At 44.1% G+C, this 27837-nt stretch overlaps 1 protein-coding gene across 1 annotated transcript in view; it reads left to right on the forward strand.

Moving 5' to 3' along the window:
- Positions 1-27837, forward strand: part of LOC124742165 (astakine-like) — a 111272-nt gene that overhangs the window by 62367 nt on the left and 21068 nt on the right. Inside the window, exon 3 of the mRNA XM_047248756.1 lies at positions 22723-22877. Coding sequence (XP_047104712.1) covers positions 22724-22877 — 154 coding nt within the window. The 5' untranslated portion in view covers position 22723. The remainder of the gene's footprint in view (positions 1-22722; positions 22878-27837) is intronic.

Here is a 27837-nt window from a genome sequence, read left to right on the forward strand (position 1 = left end):
GTTCCGAACGCTAGGCATATTTTTGATTTAACTAAGGCGTTTGATTGTGTTGATCACAAAATATTGCTCCAGAAGTTGGACCATTACGGAATACTCACAATTGGTTGACCTCTTACTTTAGCAACAGACAGCCAAAGGTCATTATTCGTAGTGTTGAAAATCGCTGTGACGTGGGGTCTGAGTGGGGTACGGTCAAATGGGGGGTGCCCCAGAGATCAATGTTGGGGCCACCCCTGTTCCTTATTTACATAAATGAAATGTCCTCTAGTATATGGGTAACTCTAAAATATTTCTATTTGCTGATGACACTAGCTTGATAGTAAAGGATGTTGTGTGCAACATTGGCTCAGTTTCAAATAGTGCAGTTCATGACATAAGTTTATGGCTTGTAGAAAATAAACTAATGCTAAATCACAAAAAAATGTTCAAATGTGTGTGAAATCTTATGGGACTTAACTGCTAAGGTCATCAGTCCCTAAGCTTACACACTACTTAACCTACATTATCCTAAGGACAAACACACACATCCATGCCCGAGGGAGAACTCGAACCTCCGCCGGGATCAGCCGCACAGTCCATGACTGCAGCGCCCTAGACCGCTCGGCTAATCCGCTAAATCACAGTAAGACTCAGTTTTTACAGTTTCTGACACACATTTCAACAAAACCTGATGTTTTACGAGTATTTTCGCAGAATGGGCATATGATTAGTGAAACTGAACAGTTCTAATTTCTAGGTCTTCAGATAGACAGCAAACTGTCGTGGAAAGCCCACGTTCAGCATCTTGTTCAAAGACATAATGCTGCCATTTTTACTATTCGAACGGTATCTGAAGTGAGTGATCGTTCGACACGAAAATTAGTCTACTTTACTTATTTCCATTCGCTTATGTCGCATGGTATTATATTTTGGGGTAATCTTCCCATTCTAAAAGAATATTTTCGGCTTAGGAACGGGCGGCTCGGGCAATAAGTGGTGTAAGTTCACGAACCTCTTCTCGACCCCTGTTCACGAGTGTGGGTATTTTGACACAGACCTCTCAATATACAGGGTGAGTCACCTATCGTTACCGCTGTATATATTTCGTAAACCACGTCAAATACTGACGAACCGATGCCACAGACCGAACGTGAGGACAGGAGCTAGTCTAATTGTTTAATACAAACCATACAAAAATGCACGGAAGTATGTTTTTTAACACAAACCTACGTTTTTTTTAATGGAACCACGTTAGTTTTGTTAGCACATCTGAACATATAAACAAATACGTAATCAGTGCCGTTTGTTGCATTGTAAAATGTTAGTTACATCCGGATATATTGTAACCTAAAGTTTACGCTTGAAACCTCCGACGTTCAGTTGCGTGTTGTAACAAACACGGGCCACGGTCGGCGAGCAGCATCTGCAGGGACATGTTTACGATGACTACCGTGTTTACGACTGTGGCTGTAGTGCACTGTTGTGGTTTGGTCTAGCTGTCGCAGTGTCCGCATGTAGCGCTTGCTGCTATTGTTATTCTGCATTCGTCTCCGCACGCAGACCAATTGTAGTACACCGTGTTACCAGACGTCTGTGACAGTGTAGTGTTGTAGGAACTGTGACCATGGTGTTTTCGAACTCTGAAAAGGCGGAGATGATACTCATCTATGGCGAGTGTCGACGAAATGAAGCTGAAGCCTGCAGGGTGTACGCAGAACGGTACCCGGACAGAGAGCATCCAACGTGCCGCACATTGCAAAACATCTACCGCCAACTGTATGCAACAGGTATGGTTGTAGCTCGCAAACGGATCCGTAACAGGCCCGTCACAGGAGAAGCGGGTGCAGTTGGTGTGTTAGCTGCTGTTGCCGTGAACCCACACATGAGTGCACGGAACATTGCGAGAGCCGGTGGACTGAGTCAAAGTAGTGTCATACGCATACTGCATCGTCACCGCTTTCACCCGTTTCATGTGTCGCTACATCAGCAATTACATGGTGATGACTTTAATCATCGAGTGCAATTCTGTCAATGGGCATTAACAGAGAATGCGTTGCAGTTCTACCTGTTTACCGATGAAGCGGGTTTGACAAACCACGGGGCAGTGAATCTACGGAACATGCATTACTGGTCCGTGGACAATCCTCGCTGGCTCAGACAGGTAGAGCGACAGCGACCGTGGACTGTAAATGTATGGTGCGGAATCATTGGCGACCACCTCATTGGTCCTCACTTCATTGCAGGGGCCCAAACAGCTGCAACATACATCGCGTTTCTACAGAATGTTCTGCTAACGTTGCTCGAAAATGTCCCACTGGAAACGCGTCGACGTATGTGGTATCAGCATGATGGTGCACCTGCACATTCCGCAATTAACACTAGGCTGACCCTTGACAGGATGTTCGACCTGCGTTTCATAGGACGTGGAGGACGCATAAATTGGCCAGCCCGTTCTCCTGATCTTACACCTCTGGACTTCTTTCTGTGGGGTACGTTAAAAGAGAATGTGTACCGTGATTTGCCTATAACCCCAGAGGATATGAATCAACGTATTGCGGCAGCCTGCGGCGACATTACCCCAGATGTACTGCGGCGTGTACGACATTCATTACGCCAGAGATTGCAATTGTGTGCAGCAAATGATGGCCACCACATTGAACATCTATTGGCCTGACATGTCGGGACACACTCTATTCCACTCCGTAATTGAAAACGGAAACCACGTGTGTACGTGTACCTCACCCCTTATGGTAATGTGCATGTGCGTCAGTGAAAATGACCAATAAAAAGGTGTTAGCATGTGGACGTAATGTGCTGTTCCAGTCTCTTCTGTACCTAAGGTCCATCACCGTTCCCTTTGGATCCCTACGTAATTCGGTGCTCTCCGATACACACGATCGAACAGCGGAGGAGTGGTACTCAAGCGTCAACTTTAGGTTACAATATCTCCGGATGTAATTAACATTTTACAATGCAACAAACGGCACTGATTACGTATTTGTTTATATGTTCAGATGTGCTAACAAAACTAACGGGGTTCCATTTTAAACAAACGTAGGTTTGTGTTAAAAAACATACTCCGTGCATTTTTTTATGGTTTGTATTAACCAATTACACTAGCCCCTCTCCTCACGTTCGTTCTGTGGAATCGATTCGTCAGTATTTGATGTGGTTTACGAAATATATCCAGCGGTAATGTTAGATGACTCACCCTGTATATACTCCTTACTGTCATTTCTTGTTAACAATATTAGTTTATTCCCAAGAATAAGCAGCTTTGACTCAATAATGTGGATCGGACTTCCGTAACTCTTGTGCAGAAAGGTATGCAGTATAGTGCAGCATCCATTTTCAATAAGCTACCACTAGAATCCAAAAATCTTAGCAGTAATCCACGAGCTTTCCAATCGAAACTGAAGAGTTTCCTCGTGGGTCACTCCTTCTACTCTGCCGAGGAGTTCCTTGAAAAATTAAGCTGATTCTTGTTGATTGTTCATTGCATTTACTTAAACTTATGGCTTGACTTTTTTCGGGTTCATAGAAATTTTGTTTTTATCTGTTATTACTATTATGTTGTAATTTAATGTACTGACACGTTCCATGACCTTGTAGATTTGCTTCTCAATTTGGTCCTACGGTACTTGACGTGTAAACAAATAAATAAATAAATAACGTACACAGGTCGTGTTTTATATCATTTGTTTTGACCGATTTCGGTCCTCAGACTCGAGCATCGTCAGATGCTGTTTGCGGTGGTGGCATCACTTCGGTAATTTAAAGCACCGCCGTGCACCATCGTCAACACGAAGCCAACAAAGATGGTGCTAGGTTCTCCTTCTTACTTGTGACGTGTCGCCACTAGGGATGCTCGGGTCTGACGTGTGACGCCGTCAAAATAAATGAAATAAGACACGACCTATGGTTGTGTTCTGTACATGAACGGATTATTTAAACATAATAACAATAAAAATGAACTCGTTATTGATAGTTGTGTTACGCCAGTTACGAGAATGAAACAGAGCCAGATTTGCGGACACTCTCTTCATTTACGCGTGGAAATAAATAAAATGTAAATGTCGTCTGACGAGGGCCTCCCCCGTCGGATAGACCGTTCGCCAGGTGCAAGTCTTTCAATTCGATGCCACTTCGGCGACTTGCGCGTCGATGGGGATGAAATGATGATGATTAGGCCGGTATAACACTATCAAATTTCTTTGTCAAAGATTTGATCAAAGATGTGATCAAATATTCCGTCAAATATATTTGACAAAGTTCTTTGATGTGGCGCTAGAAGGGGTATTACAATGTCATCATATTTTTCGTCAAAGTTCAAGATGGCTGACAACAACAACTTATTAACCGCAGCAGTTGCATGTACCACAATTGCACTATGTGCACATGCAGAAGAGAAGTGGGGGAAAAAAAGGAAACATACCTGGGTGAAGCCGTGGCTTTTACTACGACACGATAAAAAGCATTCAACAAAACTTGTTACGTGAGCTTATAGTGGAGGACGCCAAGTCGTACATCGATTACTTAAGAATGGATGAGCATACATTTCTGTATGTGCTCAGTGAAGTGTAACCTCATATCACAAAGCACACTATTCACTTAAGAACCGCTACATCTGCAGGAGACAGGCTCACTGGAACACTCCGACTCCTTGCTACAGGAAAGGGTTAGGTTAAGTTAGGTCAGGTCAGGTCAGGTCAGGTCAGGTCTCCAATCTTCTTAATCTATTTTTGTATTCAGAGTGCCTCACGTTGTAGAGCGCCTCATCAGCTTCATACATCTCTATTAATTTTGTAGTTGACGGCACACACCAATTGTATTTACTGGCAATGTTTATAAAAACATTACAGACGACAGAACTCTGCAGCGATGCTAGCGCTCCGTGTGGTAACATGTCACATTGCAGTGAACAGAAGACAAGCGACTTCTTTGATCAAATCTACAACGAGGCCCTAGATTTGATCAAATATTGGACGACATTTGACAAAGTTCCCTATTGCACCATCAAATATCTTTGACAAATATATTGGACAAAGAAATTTGATAGTGTAATACAGGCCTTAGGACAACACAACACCCAGTCCCTGAGCAGAGAAAATCTCCGACCCAGCCGGGAACCGAACCTGGGCCCACAGGAGTGATATTCTGTGGCTCTGACCGCTCAGCTACCGGAGACGGACACGTGCGGAGATGTAGAAGCAGAATTTGAAATGAGACGGAGATTCACCGGCGAGAGTGGCGCCGTCTGGGCTATAATGGCGCCACTTGCCGGGGCAGAGGTGACGGCAGGTCGCGTGGGAAAGGCCGTTGCCTGCAGCAGCGCGCGTCCGTGCGTCACGGACCACTGAGTTACGGGCACGTGGCATCTACAGGATGTTTAAAAAATGACCGGTATATTTGAAACGGCAATACAAACTAAACGAGCAGCGATAAAAATACACCGTTTGTTGCAATATGCTTGGGACAACAGTACATTTTCAGGCAGACAAACTTTCGAAATTACAGTAGTTACAATTGTCAACAACAGATGGCGCTGCGGTCTGGGAAACACTATAGTACGATATTTTCCACATATCCAACATGCGTTGCAATAATATGGCGTAGTCTCTGAATGAAATTACCCGAAACCTTTGACAACGTGTCTGGCGGAATGGCTTCACATGCAGATGAGATGTACTGCTTCAGCTGTTCAATTGTTTCTGGATTCTGGCGGTACACCTGGTCTTTCAAGTGTCCCCACACAAAGAAGTCACAGGGGTTCATGTCTGGCGAATAGGGAGGCCAATCCACGCCGCCTCCTGTATGTTTCGGATAGCCCAAAGCAATCACACGATCATCGAAATATTCATTCAGGAAATTAAAGACGTCGGCCATGCGATGTGGCCGGGCACCATCTTGCATAAACCACGAGGTGTTCGCAGTGTCGTCTAAGGCAGTTTGTACCGCCACAAATTCACGAAGAATGTCCAGATAGCGTGATGCAGTAATCGTTTCGGATCTGAAAAATGGGCCAATGATTCCTTTGGAAGAAATGGCGGCCCAGACCAGTACTTTTTGAGGATGCAGGGACGATGGGACTGCAACATGGGGCTTTTCGGTTCCCCATATGCGCCAATTCTGTTTATTGACGAAGCCGTCGAGGTAAAAATAAGCTTCGTCAGTAAACCAAATGCTGCCCACATGCATATCACCGTCATCTATCCTGTGCACTATATCGTTAGCGAATGTCTCTCGTGCAGCAATGGTAGCGGCGCTGAGGGGTTGCCGCATTTGAATTTTGTATGGGTAGAGGTGTAAACTCTGGCACATGAGATGATACGTGGACGTTGGCGTCATTTGGACCGCAGCTGCAACACAGTGAACGGAAACCCGAGGCCGCTGTTGGATCACCTGCTGCACTAGCTGCGCGTTGCCCTCTGTGGTTGCCGTACACGGTCGCCCTACCTTTCCAGCACGTTCATCCGTCACGTTCCCAGTCCGTTGAAATTTTTCAAACAGATCCTTTATTGTATCGCTTTTCGGTCCTTTGGTTACATTAAACCTCCGTTGAAAACTTCGTCTTGTTGCAACAACACTGTGTTCTAGGCGGTGGAATTCCAACACCAGAAAAATCCTCTGTTCTAAGGAATAAACCATGTTGTCCACAGCACACTTGCACGTTGTGAACAGCACACGCTTACAGCAGGAAGACGACGTACAGAATGGCGCACCCACAGACTGCGTTGTCTTCTATATCTTTCACATCACTTGCAGCGCCATCTGTTGGTGAAAATTGTAACTACTGTAATTTCGAAAGTTTGTCCGCCTGAAAATGTACTGTTGTCCCAAGCATATTGCAACAAACGGTGTATTTCTATCGCTGCTCGTTTAGTTTTTATTGCTGTTTCAAATATACCGGTCATTTTTGAAACACCCTGTACCAACAACGCACAGTGAACGACGGTGCTCACGATCGCGCTTTACGAATGCCGAAGATGGCATACCCCACACCAACTCGAAACCACTCGCAGACAGATACTCGACGCGAAATGGTGTTCTCTATGCTCTCCAGGTTTTCATGCTACTCTATGCTGTATGCCCCTCTTCATCTTCATCCACGGCGCTGGCACCGCCATCCCGTTCCTCTCACCGTCCTGGAGTACTCGGATTCCGGCTATGACTGACGATAGGCCTAATACGACTACGTTTTTCTGTCCGTTTTCGTTCAGTCACTAGCAGTGGCTTGTTCTCGTCCAGATACTTTTTTCCTTCACCGTAGAGTTGGCGCATTGCTGCGCACCTCCGCTGTACTTCCACCGTCGGAGGGTGGCACGGAACTTAAAGTTCCACCGTCACACCTTCAATGTGCTATGCTCGGCTGTTATTCGGCCGTTGCTTTGAGTCTCCACTCACTTGTCCACCGAGACAGTTGGACCGGATCTGAACCGGTGACACTGTGTATTAGTCAACCGCCACAAAATAATCGTCTTCAAATAACTATTGCTACCTACATCCATTTGAACCGGCTTACTGTACTCGGTCTCTTGGTCTTCCTCTGCAAGTTTTACCCGCATACTTCTCTCCAATCTTAAACTGACGACTCCTTGATGTCTCAGAATGTGTCCTGGTATCAACCCGTCAGTACCTTTCTTTTATAGTCCGATCCACGAACGATGGCGCTTCGTGCATATCGAGTCACGGACAAGGATTGCATTGTTGACGATTCCAACCGACTGTTGCGGTCCGCACATGCGCTTCCTTTCCGCTTGAAGAAAGCATATACCCTGCAAGTTATGTCTCTCGCTTGCTTATGCAGAATTTATCACTTACCACCACTATCAGCGATGACAACTCGCAACAAATGGAATCGAAGTTCACTCAACAACTCACTGCAATCATGTTTAATGCTCGCATTAACTACGGCATTCACAGCAGAGCGCTCAGGACATAATGACGCTCATTGGCTGTTAGAGCATACGTGACGTAGGTGCGCAGAACAAGCCTAAACTTGACCGCCATCGTTCGTGACCATCCAAAAATTTTTCTCTCCTATTCTGTTCAGTACACACTGCGTCGGCAAGACTCAGCACAACCAGGAGCACCTCCGAAGATGTCCAACGTAGCTTTGGACGAAACGTCAGGGATAGAAGAGTTCCATGGACCACGGTCATACAACCCGAAAGAATTCTCGGCAGCTGAAACATACGGTCGTGAAAGCCTTCATTGTATGACTTGTCTGAACTGATTATCATGTCCCTTTCACTTCCTTACTGAGGCTGCAGTCCAGATAAATACCTTCAGAAACGACTCCCTAACACATTTATATTCGATATTAACAAATTTCTCTTCTTCAGCAAAACTTTCCGTGTCATTGCCAGTCTACATTTTATATCCCCTCTACTACGGCCATCAACAGTTATTCTGCTGCCCATCTAACAAAACAAAAAAATGGCTCTGAGCACTATGGGACTTAACATCTATGGTCATCAGTCCCCTAGAACTTAGAACTACTTAAACCTAACTAACCTAAGGACATCACACAACACCCAGTCATCACGAGGCAGAGAAAATCCCTGACCCCGCCGGGAATCGAACCCGGGAATCCGGGCGCGGGATCTAACAAAACACATCTACTACTTGAAGCACCGCGTTCCCTAATCTGATTCCCTCAGCATCACCTGATTTAATTCGACTACATTTCATTATGCCTGTTTTGCTTTTATTGCTGTTCATATTATGTCTTCCTTTCAAGATACTGTCCATTCTGGTCAACTGTTTTTCCAAGTCCTTGTTGTCCCTGGCAGAATTTCTGTGTCATCGCAAACCTCAAAGTTTTCATTTCTTCTTCTTGGATTTTAATTCATTTTGCAAATTTTTCTTCGATTTTCTTTATTTCTTACTCATTGTACAGTTTTAATAACGTCAGGGATCCGCTACATCCCAGGTTTGTTTCCCAATATTCAACCTATCTAGTAAGATAAGTCGTAGAGTGAGTATTGCTTACATTTCTCCGTAACTGAAACTCAACTTCCTCGAGGTCGGCTTCTATCAGTTTCCCCATTCTCAACGGCATTTTTAGGTGGATGAACCTATAAGGACTAATGACGGTGGGCCATCAACCTAGGTAAATAAAAAAAAAAACCTTAATGACGAGACGAAACTAACAATTTGAACCCCCCCCCCTTTTAACACACCACTCGGTAAAATTTTTTAAGATGACAGGCGTTAATGTTCGAATACATCGAATCTCCTTCGCAAGAATGCTATGGAGGATAAAGAGTAGAACGCGTTCTAAGGCCTGTGCTGTATCTGCTAAAACTTTGGACATCTTAAAGCGTAAGTGGTTAAAAATCTGATACACCGTCAGTTGTTCGAAACAGTGAGCAGTAAGCGATGCGTGGTCGCCTGTCAACAAAGACGATAACTGAAAACATAGTACACAACACGTTGTCTGGCAAAAAATATCTCCTCGCGACGAGATGGTCAACAGAGAGAGAGAGAAAGAAGAGAAATGATAAAGCAGCTTGACCACAGTATCAGAATAGTTTCCAAACGAAACGTTTTACTTGAAGCACACATTAAAAGAGTGGGGTACAGATTCCAGTTTGTTGTAGGTTTCCTGTTATTCTACTCCAGACGCGTACAGTTATGGTACCTTGATGAACGCTGTAGCCAAGTCCCTAGCCCGCCCAAGTTCTAATTCGAGTTTGTGCTTCAGTGATGACATCATTGTCTTCTGTGATGACATCAATGTCTAGCTTGACGTTAAATCCTAACCTAACTCCTACATAAGTTATTCTCAGACCAGAAGATTCGTGAGAACACTATTGGGAGAAGAATAGATAGAAAGATTAAAGTTTTATCACCCCGTCGACATCGAGGTCATTAGAGGCTGAGCATATGCACAGTTTCGGGAAGTATGGGAAATGAAATTGGGCAGTCTCTTTCAAAAGAATCATCCCGGCATTTCCTGGAGTGATTCAGGGAAAACACGGAAAACCTAAAATTAGACGATCGGACGGAGCTTGGAACTGCCGTCCTTCCGAATAATCTAGCATGATTGACTGCCTGACAAAAAATATGAAGCACCACGGAACGGGGAAGAGAAAGAAATGAAACTTCACGGTCTGAGAGGGTCCATGATGTAAAACTTCCTAGCAGATTAAACTGTGTGCCGGACGGGGACAGGAACTTGGAAGGTAGGAGACGAGGTACTGGCAGAGGTAAAGCTGTGAGGACGGGGCGTGAGTCGTGCTTCGGTAGCTCATATGGTAGAGCACTTGCCCGCGAAAGGCAATAGGTCCCGAATTCGAGTTTCGGTCCGGCACACAGTTTTAATCTGCCAGAAAGGTTCACATCAGCGCACACTTAGCTGCAGAGTGAAAATCTCATTCTGGTACATGATGTAGTTTCAGTGATAATAATATCGACGAAAATATACAAATAACTTGTCTGTATAGGACCATTTATCAGTATGACGCTGAACCCCCTCTGGCGTGGATGCAGGCACTAATGCGGTTGAGTAGGGTGTGATAAACCGTTTTATCCTCTCGTGAGGCAAGCAGGTCCAGGCATCCTGTATTGGGGCGAAAATGACGTGCGAACTGTTTCCACACATGTGGCAACGGGAGTCCATCAATATTACGAAATAAGTTCAAAAAGACACGTGCTATGGGTGGACGAGCATTGTCCTGTTGAAAAATGGCAGAACGATACTGTCGCATAAGAGGCTTCTCACGAGGACGGATTTTGGCCATGTCGTACAGTTGTGCCGTCAGAGTTCGCTCAGTCACTACCAGCCGTGACCTGAAGATATACTCGATGGCACCCCACACTATGACGGCACGAGGAATACCATTGTTAAAAATTATGGAACACCGTTCTTCCTCTGCGAAACATTGGAATAATGCGACGTCTTCCCGGATCGCCGCCATTCTCACGGACGATAGTCATCCAGGGTAGGACAGTTGATATTTTTAAAAACATCGAAATTTTTTAAAAAAAATCTCATTATCAGCCGTCGCTACATCGAAAAGAAGAGATTGATATATAGACGGAAAAAATATCGACTCTCTGGCCCATAAAAATATCGGCTGCAATTGCAAATATAGTGCCGGTTTTAAAGCTGTATATTCAAGTATTGATTTATTATTAGATATTCTAGCAACCTGCTTATCCCTCTTAGAGCAAGAATTGAAAGGAAAACGATGTACGTGCACGCGTTGCGATAACCGCTTTGCTAACAATGGTAACTGCATGTAAGTGGCACAATGAAAGGTGGCAGATGGATGAGTCGTTCGGTTTCGTCACATAGTGGATTTGTCTGGAACACGTCACGTTGACTTCCTTGTTTTTTCGTTTCTGCAAACGCCAGCGGCCTGGCAGTTGCCGTGTCAAAATCGCGTGGTGAAGTTAAACGCCGACCGCGGTGGTCTCGCGGTTCTAGGCGCGCAGTCCGAAACCGCGAGACTGCTGCGGTCGCAGGTTCGAATCCTGCCTCGGGCATGGATGTGTGTGATGTCCTTAGGTTAGTTAGGTTTACGTAGTTCTAAGTTCTAGGGGACTGATGACCGCAGCTGTAAAGTCCCATAGTGCTCAGAGCCATATTTTGAAGTTAAACGTCGTAGTTTCTGTTGGTAGCGCCGAGCGCCGATTACGTCAGAATTTTCCCTCACAGGTATCCGCCCACCGCAGAAGCCAATCTTGTCATTTAGATTTTTGTTCATCACTTTCAACAGCCGTTTTTGGAGAAAGATGATGTGAAGAAATAGCAAACTAGTTGCATTCAAAATTGTGTTTTAACGCACCTGGTGAGCTATCTCTTCACATCGGAAATCTGGTTATTGTATTCACACCGCCAACCGTCAGTATAATCGAACTAAATCTTTTGTGTCACATGTACTTGCTTCATACAATCAAGGAGAAAGATTGAATTTGATGAAAGCTCAAAAAGTAGTAACCCTCCTTCCCACAGTGAAAGTAAAACTATGTTCTTCTACAATTTCAAAAGAACAACTTCAAATATTTACAGAAAAATGTAAAACAATATGATATGAAACAAAATTATCGGCACTCGATATTGCTATTTTCATATCGATATATCAGCGGAAGAAATATCGCCAACTTATTTGATATACTGTCGAAAAAGTATCTATGTATCGATATTTTATCAACAGCCGCAATCCAGGGTAGTGCACATCCTCGATTCATTGCTGAACACCGTGTGACATCGTTCATGAGCGATCCGTGCTTCCCAGTCGCGGAACCCCTTCAAAAACAGCCGTCTGTGTTGCGATGTTTACGGCATGCTACGAATGGGACGGTAATTCCCTAGTTTCCTATCAATGGTGCAAGATAACACAGAATGCAGCGGGGAGTTCTCTACGTGTTCTCGGACGGCAGGCATTATATGAAGGCGTTACGATGAGCTTGACGCACAGTGCGGCGATCCTCCCTCGTGGTGGTCAGACATGCTCGACCGGAACCTTGATGACAGAAGTTCCTACGCAGTCCAACATCGGTCCACTGTCCATCAGAATGCCCCACAAATCTGAATATTGCACGAGTCGATCAGCCGGCCAAATGGAGATATACTATAAGGCCCTTATAAACTCTTATTGACATTCCAGAATGAGATTTTCACTCTGCAGCGAAGTGTCGCTGATATGAAACTTCCTGGCCGATTAAAACTGTGTGCAGGACCGAGACTCGAACTCGGGACATTTGCCTTTCGCAGGAAAGTACTCTACCATCTGAGCTACCCAAGCACGACTCACGCCCCGTCGTCACAGCTTTACTTCTGCCAGCACCTCGTCTCCTACCTTCCAAACTATGCAGAAGCTCTCCTGGTAGAGCACTTGCCCGCGAAAGGCAAAGGTTCCGAGTTCGAGTCTCGGTCCGGCACACAGTTTTAATCTCCCAGGAAGTTTCTTACTGCCATTGATCTCGCCGCTCTAAACCACTGATCGCCATCAGACATCAAAGTCTGCTAAGGGCCGATAACGCTGTCTCAGATGCGTATGCGGCGTCTCCCTGTCCGCCGCAGTGGAAGTCAACATCTGAAGATGTTCACGAGCCTTATGTACCCTACCAGGTTTGATAACCACACGAATGCACCCTGATAGTTTAAGTAATTCTAAGTTCTAGGGGACTGATGACCTCAGATGTTAAGTCCCACAGTGTTCAGAGGCATTTGAGCCCACATCCGACCTTGTCTCTAAGGTGTTTCACTTTTTTGACGTGAAAGCACCTACTCTCTCGTTGCTCGAATTTTTTTGTATAGCAAAATGCCGTCAAATTTGAATCACTAGTAACTGGGACACTAATAATGAGTAAACAATGATGGGTCTCGTCTGTAGGTGTTCGTCACAAATTATTTCTTTTGCCTGTGACGTCATCGTATCAGCGTACACGTATGCGCGTGATTGTTACGAATTAGTTCTGTCTATAAAGTCGTGAATTGGTGTAGCGTGGGAACGTGTTAGGTGGGACACAGGTTCGGGCGTCATAGCGAGCAGGTTCCGGAGCACTACTGGAATCCAAAACAAGATGAAAAAAACATTCTCTGTAATATAAGTAAACAACAATATTAAATTTCAAAATACAAAATAATGAAAGATACATTCTCGTGCGAGGCGTAAATATGCTTGGAATTATGGAAAGCGCAAGGACTACAAAAAGCCTTTTAGGTCCAGTATCAGCGATTGCGAGAGCTATGGCAGTGTCGAAAAGGGAATGGAAAAACGGCGCAAAGCGATTACTTAGATTTCTCGTGGGCATACAGCGAGCAGCGGCTGTCCAAGCATGTCATTTATCTGTTCTGTAAACATTACATTAAACTTTGAATCCATTGTATAAAAGAGATTGTTACATATAAAAATAAAAGAGATTGTTACATATTGATACGAAACACTTGTTACGTGCCGTTTTCACGACAAATCTATGATACAAGCCCTTACTGCGCAACAGAATTCTTCTTTCGAGCAGTTTAGTTCGCCTTAATTAGCTATACGACGCTGCTAGAAAATAAACCACCCTGAAAGAGTCGCAAAATATGGAAGTTTTATTCACAAAGTATATAACTTATCATATTCGCATGATAATAGATTCTCTAGAGCAACAACTTCAGTGTCTTATAGACATGCATACAGACACTGAGTGTCATCTTGCGAATAAGTCTTCCATGCTATTTCCATTTGCTGTAGCAACAGAATCGCGGAACGCGGCGCGTTGGTAAGGTACGGAATGCCAGACGACTACGGTTCAAATACACGTCCAACCATCCTGCTTTAAGTCTTCTGTGATTTCCCTAAATCGCTCCAGACAGATGGCGGAATGGTTCTTCTGAAAGGGCACAGCCGATTTCTCTGCCCATCCATGAAACAATCTGAGCTTATGCTCCAGCTCTAATGACCTCTGTGTCAACGGGGACGTTAAACCCTAATCTTCCTTCCATTTTCCTTTCTTCTACGGTCCGAGCGGCAACGCCGTCTCTAGTGACAGCCAACACGACGCTAAAACCCACAGGTTCTCAATGGCGAGAGGGGGTGGGAACAGTACATATGGCGACTGTACTGACCAATAGTTGACGAACATACTGTGCAGGACTAACACTGTTTCAATGAAAATCACATATTCTTGATATAGGAACGGAATAGCAGGGCTAGACTGATGAGCTTGAAGTATCCTGCAGTGTTTAGTATCCTCTCGACAAACACCAGATAGGTTTCATATGCTGTGAGCTATAGCTCACCACACCTCAGTGACTGTGGTCGGCTCTTGATGTCGTTCGCTCTCGACTGGACGTTAAATCTAATCTCCCTTTCTTGCTTCTGTGTGTCGTTCTCCGATGCACTCTTCTGGTAATTGCTGACGTCCTGGCCCATATTATACTATGTGATCAAAAGTATCCGGACACCTGTCTGAAAATGACTTACCACTTCGTGGCGCCCTCCATCGGTAATGCTGGAATTCAATCTGGTGTCGGCCCACCCTTAGCCGAGATGACAGCTTCCACTCTCGCAGGCATACGTTCAATCAGGTGCTGGAAGGTTTCTTGGGGAATTGCAGCCCATTCTTCACGGAGTGCTGCACTGAGGAGAGGTATCGATGTCGGTCGGTGAGGTCTGGCACAAAGTCGGCGTTCCGAAACATCTCAAAGGTCTTCTATAGGATTCAGGTCAGGACTCTGAGTAGGCCATTCCATTACAGGGATGTTATTGTCGTGTAACCACTCCGCCACAGGCCGTGCATTATGAACAGGTGCTCGATCGTGTTGAAAGATGCAATCACCATCCTCGAATTGCTCTTCAACAGTGAAAAGAAAGAAGGTGCCTAAAACATCAATGTAGGCCTGTGCTGTGATACTGCCACGCAAGACAACAAAGGGTGCAACCTCCTCCATTAAAAACACGACCACACCATAACACCGTCGCCTCTTTATTTTACTGTTCGCGCTGTACACGCTGGCAGATGATGTTCACCCTGCATTCGCCATACCCACACACTGCCATCGGATCGCCACATTGTTTACCATGATTCGTCACTCCACACAACGTTTTTCCGCTGTTCAATCGTACAACGTTTACGCTCCTTACACCAAGCGAGGCGTCGTTTGGCATTTACCGGCGTGATGTGTGACTTATGAGCAGCCGCTCGACCATAGAATCCAAGTTCTCTCACCTCTCGCCTAACTGTCATACTCTGCAGTGGATCCTTATGCAGTTTGGAATTCCTGTGTGACGGTCTGGATAGATGTCTACCTATTACACATTACGACCCTCTTCAACTGTCGGCGGACGAGGTCGGCCTGTACGCTTTTGTGTTGTACGTGTTCCTTCACGTTTCCACTTCACTATCACATCGGAAACAGTGGACCTAGGGATGTTTAGGATTGTGGAAATCTCGCGTACAGACGTATGAGACAAGTGACACGCAGTCACCTCACCACGTTCGAAGTCTGTGAGTTCCGCGGAACGCCCCATTCTGCTCTCTCAAGATGTCTCATGACTACTGAGGTCGTTGATATGGAGTACCTGGCAATAGTTGGCAGCACAATGCAATTAATATGAAAAACGTATGTTTTTGGCCGTGTCCGGTTACTTTTGATCAGATAGTGTAGCTCCATTTCGCTTGAAATCCTATTATAGTCACTTACATAGAAGAGAGACAGCTGTCTGGTTGATTGCAGCAGCTTTTCATGTAACGTTCAACAACCGATTAATTTGCTATTCATCTCTATGCTCCATATATCAATTGATCCATTAAATGCAGTCCTTCATCGGTAGTGTGATTTCTGTATCGATGAATACGAACAACATTGTTACACAGCGGTTTGACAAGAAATATCAATCTATGGTTCAAATGGCTCTGAGCATTATGGGACTTAACATCTGAGGACATCAGTCCCCCAGAACTTAGAACTACTTAAACCTAACTAACCTAAGGACATCACACACATCCATGCCCGAGGCAGGATTCGAACCTGCGACCGTAGCGGTCTCGCGCTTCCAAACTGCAGCGCCTAGAACCGCTCGGCCACACTGGCCGGCTATCAATCTATACTCTCTCGTATAATGCTATTGATCGAAATCATTTATTGCAATTCTAATGTTTGTATGTGATGTTTTAGCTCGAAAGCCTCCAACAGATCAGTATTAGAGTAATCAGAAACTACTGCATCTTGGTCTTTCTACTTACTGTTCGAAGTCAGCAGAAACTATTTTGACTTGTAGCAAAGCGTAGTGACGAACATCGATCCAGGAATGTCTTGGTAGAAGTTACTTTTGTGTCAACAATTTTTTGTCTTTTTTTTGGATCATTAGACATCTGTTTCGATGCTGCCCGCCACGAATCCCTCTACTGTGTCACACTCTTCACTTCAGAGTAGCACTTACAGCCAATATCCTCATTTATTTGTTTGCCACATTCCATTCTCCATCTTGCCATCCAGTCTTTACCCTCTGGTGTCCCGTCAAGCACCTCGGAAATTATTTCTTGATTTCTTACCACGTGTCCTACCATTTTGTCCCTTTTTCTTGTCAGTATTTACCACATGTTCTCTCTTTATAGATTCTACACGAACTTCTTCCTCTCTTTACCGATTCCTTACCTTATGAGTCCACCTAATTTTCAACATTCTTCTGCAGCACCACATCTCAAGTGCTTCGAATCTCTTACAATCTGGTTTTCTCACAGTCCATGAATCACATTCGTGTGCCCCACACATACATTCTCAGAGATATCTTCCCCGAATAAAGGCCGATGTTTGATATTGGTAGCCTCCATTAAACCTGGTAATACGCATGAATGTATTCGGACGCTCTGGACGTAATACGTTGTAGACAAAAGATATCATGTAAATACGAATAACGAAAGGCCAGCAAAGAGCATCTACGCTGCTTGCATGCTTTCTCAAAATGCTTAGGTATTTTTTCTATCAGTGTTCCTCTCCACAACTTCATCGTCTCACAACGGTAAGTCCCCATCGCACCACCCTCAGATTTAATGGTAGGATTGCGCAGTGAAGATCTGACATTTATGTTGATCTTAAAAATTTTAGTGGTACATTTGTATGATGTATCTTAAAGTGTAACACGTGCAAAAAGGAGCAACATTGTATGTGAAAGCTTTTCTTTTCTTGTAGAAACACTATGTATATTAATTTACACCATTAACTTTTCCTATTTGTGTGTTCTCGCTACTTAACAGTGGTGTTGCTATTGGCTGACTACACCACGTGTCATATGTTCTCAATATCCGCTGTTGTCGGCTGGCGAGATCATGTGACGTGAGCTATGGGTGGCTAACAAAAGTGCAACGCAATCTCAATTTCAATGCTTCAGAAAATAACATACGGTGTTTGGTGGAATTCGAATTTATACTTTCGTAATACGAAAATACAGTGTACATGTTGCTGCACGTCAGACATCTTCCCAAAATGTGTTTTGTTCCCTGAGTTTATTTTAATAAAGTGCTGGGAAATTCTACGCCTGTGTATAAAACCATAACCATTCAAAAGACTGATAACTTTTACAGTTACGAGGAAAAGTCTACTCTCACTTAACACGGAAAAAGTGTATTTTCGCCAGGGAGGAAGAGTACTTTTAACCGGGAATTTCGGGAAAAATCCGGGAATTTTTTTTCGTCGTCCACATATACACTCTGCTACAGTTTTTGCCCTCTCTAACTCCCTCTAATGCAATGGAAGTTGTTCCCTCATGTCTTAATACACGTCCCACAATACTGTACCTTCTTACGGCCAATGTTCCCACAGGTTTCTGTCTTCGTCCATTCCTTTCTAATCAATCTACCTAATTTTCAACATTCTTCTAGTAACACGTCTCAAACGCTTGTATTCTCTTCTTTTCCTATTTTCCCACTGTCAGTGTTTCACGACCGAACAATGCTGAGCTCGAACCGTGCATGCTCAGAAATTTCTTCCTGAAATTAACACCGATGTTAGGTACTTACAGACACTTTTATTTCGTAAATGAGTGCCCCCTTTTTCTGGGCTGGTTTGTTTTATGTACTCCTTGCTCCACACGTTGTGTACTGTTTTGGTTTCAAGGTATCAAATGGTTCAAATAGCTCTGAGCACTATGGGACTTAACATCTGTGGTCATCAGTCCCCTAGAACTTAAAACTACTTAAACCTAACTAACCTAAGGACATCACACACGTCCATGCCCGAGGCAGGATTCAAACCTGCGACCGTAGCAGCCGCGTGGTTCCGGACTGAAGCGTCCAAGGTGTCAGGAATCCCTCACTTCATCTATTTCGTGGTCCTCAGGTTTGATGTTAAGTTTATAGCTAATCAAATTTTTGCTACACATCTTTGTTACGTCTTTCTCTACTTAATCTCAATCCATATTCTTTACTCGTTAGACAGTTCATACCACTCAACATATCCTGCAATTGTCCACGAATTTAATTGAGGATAGCAGTGTCATCAGCGAATCTTGTCACTGATTTCCTTTCACTCTGAATTTTAATCTCACTCCTGAACTTATCTCTTATTTCCGTCCCTGCTATTTCGATGTACAGATTGAACAGTAGGGGCGACAGACTACATCCCTGTCATAAACCGTTTCTAATCGGAGCAGTTCGCTCTTCGTCTGCCATTTTTATTTTTCTCTCCTGGTGATTGTACACACTGTACACGACGCGTCTGTCCTATAGCTTATACGTATTTTCCTGAGAATTTCGAACCATGCTACACTGTCGAACGCATTTTATATGTCAACATTTCGTATGGACATGCCTCGATTTTTCTTAATCCTTACTTCGATTATCAAGCGCGGAGCCATAAATGTCTCTGAAATGCCTGGGCTAGCAGCACAGAGCGGATTAGGTTGTGGAAAGGGGCCATTACTTTATTTATCAACACACAATTTTACAACAAGGACGCAAAACACTCAAAACTTTAATCGAACTCCTTTGATTAACTTTAGATTGGCTAAAGGCCGCACTCAAAATGCAAGACACAAGGCCTAAGCAAGAAATTGAAATACAAGGTTCTTCTGGAGGTTTCACCCAAAAATATTTTCTAAATCTTCAATCTAAACAGGCTGAAGGCCTTAGCAATGTAATTTTAATGGAACTTGACTGGAGGCCGCATATTAAGAAATAAGAAGCGTTGCAATCAAAAGGCAGAAAGCCTTATCTTAAAAAAATTTCATGCAAAATTCGGCTGAAGGCCCCATACAAAAGCGTAACAATCTTATGCCTTAATGGCAAGACAAGAACATTAATTTAAGAGATATTAAAACTCGTCTGAAGGCCAAACATCAGCAAATAATTTAACGGCTTAAGCCCTAGAAGGAAGAGTTTCAATATCAAAAGGCAGAAGGCCGTATCTTAAAACATTTCATATAAAATTCGGCTGAAGGCCCCTATAAAGAATAACAATCTCATGCCTTAAGGGCAAGACAAGGACATTAATTTAAGAGATATTGATACTCGGCTGAAGGCCACACATCAACCAAATAACGAAAGCCCATACAGGGAAATTTTCTACGTAACACACAGGGAACGGCGCTCAGAAGTGTCCAAGGATCGGCTTGAGATTGTAACACTAACGCCCGTTTAGGTCAGACTGTCCAACGAGTTCTTAATCTGAAGGCAACCCAACCGACAGACAGCCGACCGACCAATCAACAAGATCGGTTCCGCTCCACGCAACCAGCAAAATGACCACAAGATTTCAATACAATGACACACAGAATATAGGAGCCCACAACGACCAACAACAGCTCAGCTGTAGAACTACACGCCACGCTGGACAGCAACAACACAACGAGGAAAATACACTGCCGAAAGTTACGTCAACAACCAGGGCAGGTAATCAGAATGTCAACGGCCACAAGGCAGAAGATACCGCTGGTCAACTTCAATAATAGGGAATAAATTTAGATAAACTCCACAGGAAAATGGCTGGAATCTTAGCAGCATTGTTGCTTGTGGGAATATCCCAAAAGCGACAATCAGGATCAAACAAAGAATTGTAAACAGTTGAGGCTTGATAGTAGGTTGAGTGAGGCTCAACTTTCATGTCCAAGATCGGTGGGCGACGGACTTCGTAGTACCTGCAAGTAGCACCTCACACTCCAACCGCACGTGCACACCACCAACGGCCCCAGTCAGAGTACACGCGATTGAGATTTCCTCGCTACTCCACGCCAACCGACTGGCTCGCCCAGGCCCGTCGGACAGTTGACGTGTGTCGCCAGCGGTCGGCGAGCACTGGCTGTCTGCACCTCAGCGGCACTCCATCCCCGACTTCACTGCTGCTGCGTCCCGACTGCACTGCTGGTCCGTCTCCAACTGACTGCCAGACACACGACGACCCGGAAATACTATCGGTCGCTCCAGAGATGGTACGACAGTGCACTTATCGATACGCGCTGCTGCTGCCGCTCACGGGCAAGTAAGGCAGGAAGTTAGTGACGCCAGTAAATGGAATAAGAAAACGAGGCGGCAGTACAGTAACAGATGATGACAAACAATAAATGGCATGAACACGAGCCGTACACTGTTCAGTCTCTCTAGTGTTCTACTTTTCGTAAAGCCAAACTCGCCATGTAACAGATTCTCAGTCTTTGTTTACATCCTGACTGCCCTCACCACTGATATTGTAAGTAGGCTGTTTATGTTTTCTTATTGGCAACGTTACGTAGCGCTCTATATGAAAATCACTGGCTGTGCTGTGTGCAGTCTGTGGCTAGTTTGCATTGTTGTCTGCCATTGTAGTGTTGGGCAGCGGCAGCTGGATGTGAACAGCGCGTAGCGTTGCGCAGTTGGAGGTGAGCCGCCAGTAGTGGTGGATGTGGGGAGAGAGATGGTGGAGTTTTGTAATTTGTCATGAACTGCTATATATATTATGACTATTAAGGTAAATACATTGTTTGTTCTCTATTAAAATCTTTCATTTGCTAACTATCCCTATCAGTAGTTAGTGCCTTCAGTAGTTTCAATCTTTTATTTAGCTGGCAATAGTGCCGCTCGCTGTATTGCAGTAGTTCCAGTAACGAAGATTTTTGTGAGGTAAGTGATTTGTGAAAGGTATAGGTTAATGTTAGTCAGGGCCATTCTTTTGTAGGGATTTTTGAAAGTCAGATTGCGTTGCACTAAATAATATTGTGTGTCAGGTCAAGCACAGTCGTGTATAAATTGTTCTAAGGGGACGTTACATATGGCGACCCTGCCAGGATACGAACCTGGAATCTTCTGATCCGTAGTCAGACATGTTATCCGTTGCACCTAAAGTTATTCTGTCTCCCTTGATAATAATTATTTTGGTTCCCATATTGTCTGTTTCTCTGATTGTCTCTGTGATAGTCATTACCACTGAGAGGTGATCTTTCCCTGTAATTATTACTATTCTGCCAACGGTTGTCATACGGGTGGTGCCTGTTTTGGTCACGATTTGTGTTGTGAGAATAGCCTTATCGCGTCCAGTTATTATTTCTGTCATCGCGGAAATGTGACGGATGTGACCTGTAATTGTTGTGCTCCTGTTTTCGCGTTCCGCGGTTGTCAGTGTCAATTTCCAGTTCTTGTAAGAGCCCCTGAAAAGCTTCAATGTCGTCTTTGCAACGTCCTGCCAAAATAATATGCCTGAAATGTTCAGGTAATTTGATTAAGCAAGTGCGGATGAGTTCTGAGGGGCTGTATGGGTTTGACAGGTATTGATTCTTTTGTCTGCCATTGTAGTGTTGGGCAGCGGCAGCTGGATGTGAACAGCGCGTAGCGTTGCGCAGTTGGAGGTGAGCCGCCAGCAGTGGTGGATGTGGGGAGAGAGATGGCGGAGTTTTGTAATTTGTCATGAACTGCTGTATATATTGTGGCTATTAAGGTAAATACATTGTTTGTTCTCTATTAAAATCTTTCATTTGCTAACTATCCCTATCAGTAGTTAGTGCCTTCAGTAGTTTGAATCTTTTATTTAGCTGGCAGTAGTGCCGCTCGCTGTATTGCAGTAGTTCCAGTAACGAATATTTTTGTGAGGTAAGTGATTTGTGAAAGGTATAGGTTAATGTTAGTCAGGGCCATTCTTTTGTAGGGATTTTTGAAAGTCAGATTGCGTTGCGCTAAATAATATTGTGTGTCAGGTCAAGCACAGTCGTGTATAAATTGTTCTAAGGGGACGTTACAATATTAAAGAGCCCTGTGTGAAAGTACTATCCTCGGACACCAGATAATGTTTGCTTGCTCGCACGTTTATAAGCTCTCGTGGGATGCGTTGTGTTTCAGGATGATGCGTCAGACATCCCTGTCCCTGCTGCTGGCTACCAGCGCCGCCCTGATCCTGGCGACGTCGGCAGGTCTGGTGAAGAAGGTCGCCATCCCAGGCTACATCGACTGCGTCAGCTCCAACGACTGTGGGACGACAGAATGCTGCGTCCTCGGTAAATATAATCGCAGCATATCCCCGCATTATTGTTTCCCAACCTACTCCTAAGGTCCACACTCTGGAGTCACAGTGTTAGGGTCACCTGGTAGCGTCCGAACCAACAGAGGATAGGCTACTGAACCTGATGAGGTATGTTTGGCGTCCAGAATTGTATAGACGCGAATCGCTGACTAGAGAAAAAACTGGAATCCCTTGTGGCGCAACAGAAGAATTAAGTTGACTTATAAGATAAGAGATGAGGAGGAAAGAAATATAGGGGAAACGAAATACAAATGGTTCAAATGGCTCTGAGCACTATGGGACTCAACTGCTGCGGTCATCAGTCCCCTAGAACTTAGAACTACTTAAACCTAACTAACCTAAGGACATCACACACATCCATGCCCGAGGCAGGATTCGAACCTGCGACCGTAGCGGTCGTGCGGTTCCAGACTGTAGCGCCTTTAACCGCTCGGGCACTCCAAACGAAATACAGGGGAAAACTTATAGGTAAAGGGATAATCAGGTATTCAAGTATTCGACACGGGCCTTGTCGAAAGATCTGATTTATTCAAGCACTGAAATAACAGTCGCAGCACAACAAGTGAGTGAGCTCGTAGCCTTTCCATGCCGCGTCGATGTCCAGTTACAACGCTAGTGGGATTGCGTAACATTAGATAAACGATGAGTCATGCATTTCTCTTGTAAATCCTTAGTGAAGCGTCGATCGGTCACGAGGTGCATTAATTTAGTAAAGACAAATAAGTGAAATTTTTAACAATAGAAGTTTGGATTAATAAAATAAAGGAAAAATTAAAGGTATGATCCCTTAGGAAGCCTAGAACCACAGAATTAATATTCACTATAAGTTGATTGAAACCAGACACAAAGATACTTCAAATGGTGGTCTCACACAGACTGTTATTTCAGCACAGTACAGAAACAAGATATCAAATTATTGACTCAGTAGAACAAGCAGAGCACTCACAGACAGTAAAGAAATGTAAACAAAAGGCCCTAAGTTGTGCACCGAATCACTTAAACTGAATTAAATGCTTAAGTTCAGACCTTATACAATAACAAATTCATCTTACCAAAAGTTCACTGATAGCTGTACTAACGCAAGGGATTCAAAATATTTCTGAGTCCCGAACTGGTACACACCAAAATATTCGTAAGTCCTGAACACGTACAACCAACAGTTAAGCTCAGGCAACTTATCTGTACACAAACCTTACCAAACAATCTTATAAGCCACGACATGAAAATCAAAAGACCCCGCAACCTGCCCTGCCCGCGTATTTAAGAACTTGGCCATGACACCCTCTACGAGAGGTCATGTAGCAACTTATAACTGACCCACCATTCCTACGATTATAGATATTACAAGTTTTATGAATTCACAACGTACATTGTATGTATATTTACGAGGGCTACAACGTAAATAGTTGCAACTATTTATTCACAACCAAAACAAAAGAGTTACATGTTTGCACCTGTTACTGTCCTTCAAAGTAGTCACCTGCGTTGTGCACAACCCGTTGCCAGCGATTTGGAAGGCGTGGTATACCGCTAGCAGAACCTGTTGTGTTCATGGTGCGAATGGAGCGGTCTACTGCCTGTCGAATCTCTCGAACAGCTCTGAAGCGAACGCCACGAAGTGGTTCCTTCATCTTCGGAATCAAATCAAAGCCACAACGACTTAAGCCCGGGGAGTATGGTGCACGGTACAGTACTTCCCAGTCCCATCGACCGAACGGAGCAGCCACAGCTTGCGCTGTATGCGCCCGAGCATTGTCCAAAATGATGGGTGGGTTGCGCAGAAAGTGTCGCCGCTTCTTTCGCAAAGCTGGTCGCATGCACTTCTTCTTCAGAGACGCTCGGGAGACCTGCCCGATGCATGTCTGCCACAGTTTGCCGACCTCCGTTGAAGGCTTTTACCCAGCGTGCCACTGTTCTGTACGGCAGTGCCGAATCCCTGCACGCCTCTTGAAGACCTCCAAGATACTGTCGTGCTGTACGACCTCTAGCACATTCAATCTTGATCCAACTTCGTTGTTCCTGTTTCAAAAACATAGTGACACCATTACGTTAGACCGCTCCCTCACAAGTGACTGTTTTTCCCTCGATTGTGCGCACGCCGGTGATATGGGACTGGCGAGTCCATTTGCTCGGAGGTAAGGTAGGTATGTCAGCAACGTGTGCTACCAGCGACAATAGTAGATTCCATTGCATAGTGTCTCCACAGCAGTGTTTCCACTATTTAAGTTCCAACCTACGTAGTTAATTTTTCCGTCCGATGTTACATTATTAAATGCTAAACATCGCTGAATGGTCAACTTTTATTTAAACTTTATGCAGCACAAAACCAGAAACGGAATGGTGAAAAACTAATTAAGCATATCTTTATCCAGTTTACTGCTCCACTACAGTGTTACACATATGATCATCTTACGACCATTAATTTAATACTTTCTCATCAAATAAACAAACAGACTGGGATAATACGACAAATCACTCATGCTGACGCTAATCTACAGTGTACATAGTAGAGATGGGTAGTTCGCGAACAAACGGGTGCAAAGGAATGGTTCACCAAGATGAACGAAAGGACCGAGGAACGAATTCCAAGGAACGATCGGTTCATAGTTCGTTCGGTCGCACCGGTCACTTCGGCAGTTCTCGATCCAGCCTCGGTCGCGTGCTCGTCTCAGTCTCGGTCTCCCTCGGCCGCACTCGTCGTTCTTCGCATGACCACCTGTCTCAGTTCCACAGCCGACTGCTCCTAGTTAGTTCAGTATCCAGTTGTTCGTTTCGTTCACTGCGCTCGCCTATTTTACATGTGTTCCAAACTGGTCTTGCTCTTGGTTCTGGCTATTTAGCGTCCACGACCGGTAATCAAAAAGTATTTTATAGTTACGTAAATTACATAAAAATTACGTTGCATGTAATAGGTACGTCTTTTTAGGTAACAAAAAGGCATATCAGCTCATTTCATTATATCGATGAACAGCAGAAGACATACTTATAACAAGGCAAGTTTTTTTTTTTTTTTTTTTTTTTTGTTATTCATGTATTTTTTGGTGTCATCGACTTGATTTAGCAGCTAACTTTCAATAATTTGCTTAATTTTTAGTGTAAGAAAATTCATATAAAACCATTTTCGTGTATCTTTCATATACAAAATATTACATTTAGGAAGGCTCTAATTATTTTTAAGATTGGTTGATTCCAATTAGAGTTACCTGCTAGTTTGGCTTCTTTGAAAGAAAAAAAAGAAAAAAACAGTGGGTTGTGGGTCATTTTGGCTCAGTAGGAAAAGCGGCGCCTCTCCATTTGAAAAGACATAAATTGCCATAAAATCATGTTTACTCATTATCTCAAAAATAGTTGTTCAGAAGGAGTTTTCGAACCAAAAACTTTATTACTGCGAACTTAATTATTATTATTATTATTATTGCATTAACGTTAATAATGCAACGTAAAAACCTAATTTTTACGAAGTGACACAAGTATGAGAAAACCACATTTTATTTTATGCTTCCATTAAAGTCTCTACGAACTCAGAGACAACGTGAAGTATATATAGGGTGTAAACGATTATTGTTTACAACGTAGCATAGCTATGTAGTGGAAGTCGAAACGAAACATTTTATACAAGACACTTGTGATCTATTAAGTTGGAAAACAGCCGCCAACAGGTTTACAAGACTACATGCGCGTCGCGTGAGATTTTCATGTTCTCTTCTCCAGCTCTCTAGACATCGTCATCGATTGTTTCGCAATTGTTGCTTGCATTAGCTTGTTGTTTCTTCACTGCCTAATTATTACATGTTTGTCTGTTTGTTGTATCTGCAAGACATCGTCCGTAATTTGCGAGCAGTCTGTACTCGGGGCCGGTTTTCCGTGCGCCACCCTATATTATTTCCCTGCGATCAGCCACACAAGGCTACGGCTGGCTAAACGACAGGTTCTGCAGAATCACAGAAATTACTTCTAAAAGTGTGTAAGAATTCTGTAATGAATAAAAACTCTATACTCCAGGGGGGAGGCAAGTGCCCCCTCTTGGTGCCCTCCATCCTACACCTACACTACTAGTTTTCAGTTTTTCATAAGAACCATATACCAAGCACAAATGAACGGTGAACGAGTAAAAATGAACGGCTCCCGAAAAGAAACGATTAGCAGTCAACTAGTTCCCAAGGATGAACAAGTTTGCCCATCTCTAGTGCATAGGGAGGGAAATCCTGGCTTTGGCACTGTGTGTATACGTATTAAAACTAAATTCCGCCCCAACTGGCTTGGGAAGGCCCAATGATAGCTATGGACTGCCGTGTCATTCTCAGCCGACAGGCGTCACTGTATGCGGATGTGCAGGGGCTCGTGGGCAACACACCGCTCTCCTGGCCGTTGTCAGTTTCGGTGACCGGGGCCACTCCTCCTCAGTCACGTAGCTCCTCATTTGGCCTCACAAGGGCTGAGTGCACCCCGCTTGCCAACAGCGCTCGGCAGACCCAGACTATCACCCTCCCAAGCGCTAGCCAATCCCTCTAGCGCTTAACTTCGGTGATCTGACGGGAACCGGCGTTACCACTGCAGCAAGGCCGTTGACATGCATACATGTACCAGCGTTTCTTAATTTATTGAGTATTTTCACTATTAATGTCAATAACTTCGTTAATAATTGCTTTATGTTCATGCAATACATTTTGGGACTTCCCCTCATTACTGTGATTTCAATACTATTGGTAAATTTTTCGTAGCACGTTTGGAATTGGTTTTTGTGTTTTTAATGAATATTCGATGCTACAGTTTTAGCACACTCAGAACCTTGCCATTTTGCTTTGCGTCCTTTAGCACGTGGAGGCGTAGTTTATCCAAATTGCCACGTGTGTGTGTGTGTGTGTGTGGTTTGAGGTTTTCGGGCGCTAAACAGCTTGGTCATCAGCGCCCAAACGCATAGAAACAGGAACACA

The sequence above is a fragment of the Schistocerca piceifrons genome, unplaced genomic scaffold (assembly GCF_021461385.2).
Source record: "Schistocerca piceifrons isolate TAMUIC-IGC-003096 unplaced genomic scaffold, iqSchPice1.1 HiC_scaffold_2166, whole genome shotgun sequence".
In the NCBI taxonomy this organism is placed as follows: domain Eukaryota; kingdom Metazoa; phylum Arthropoda; class Insecta; order Orthoptera; family Acrididae; genus Schistocerca; species Schistocerca piceifrons.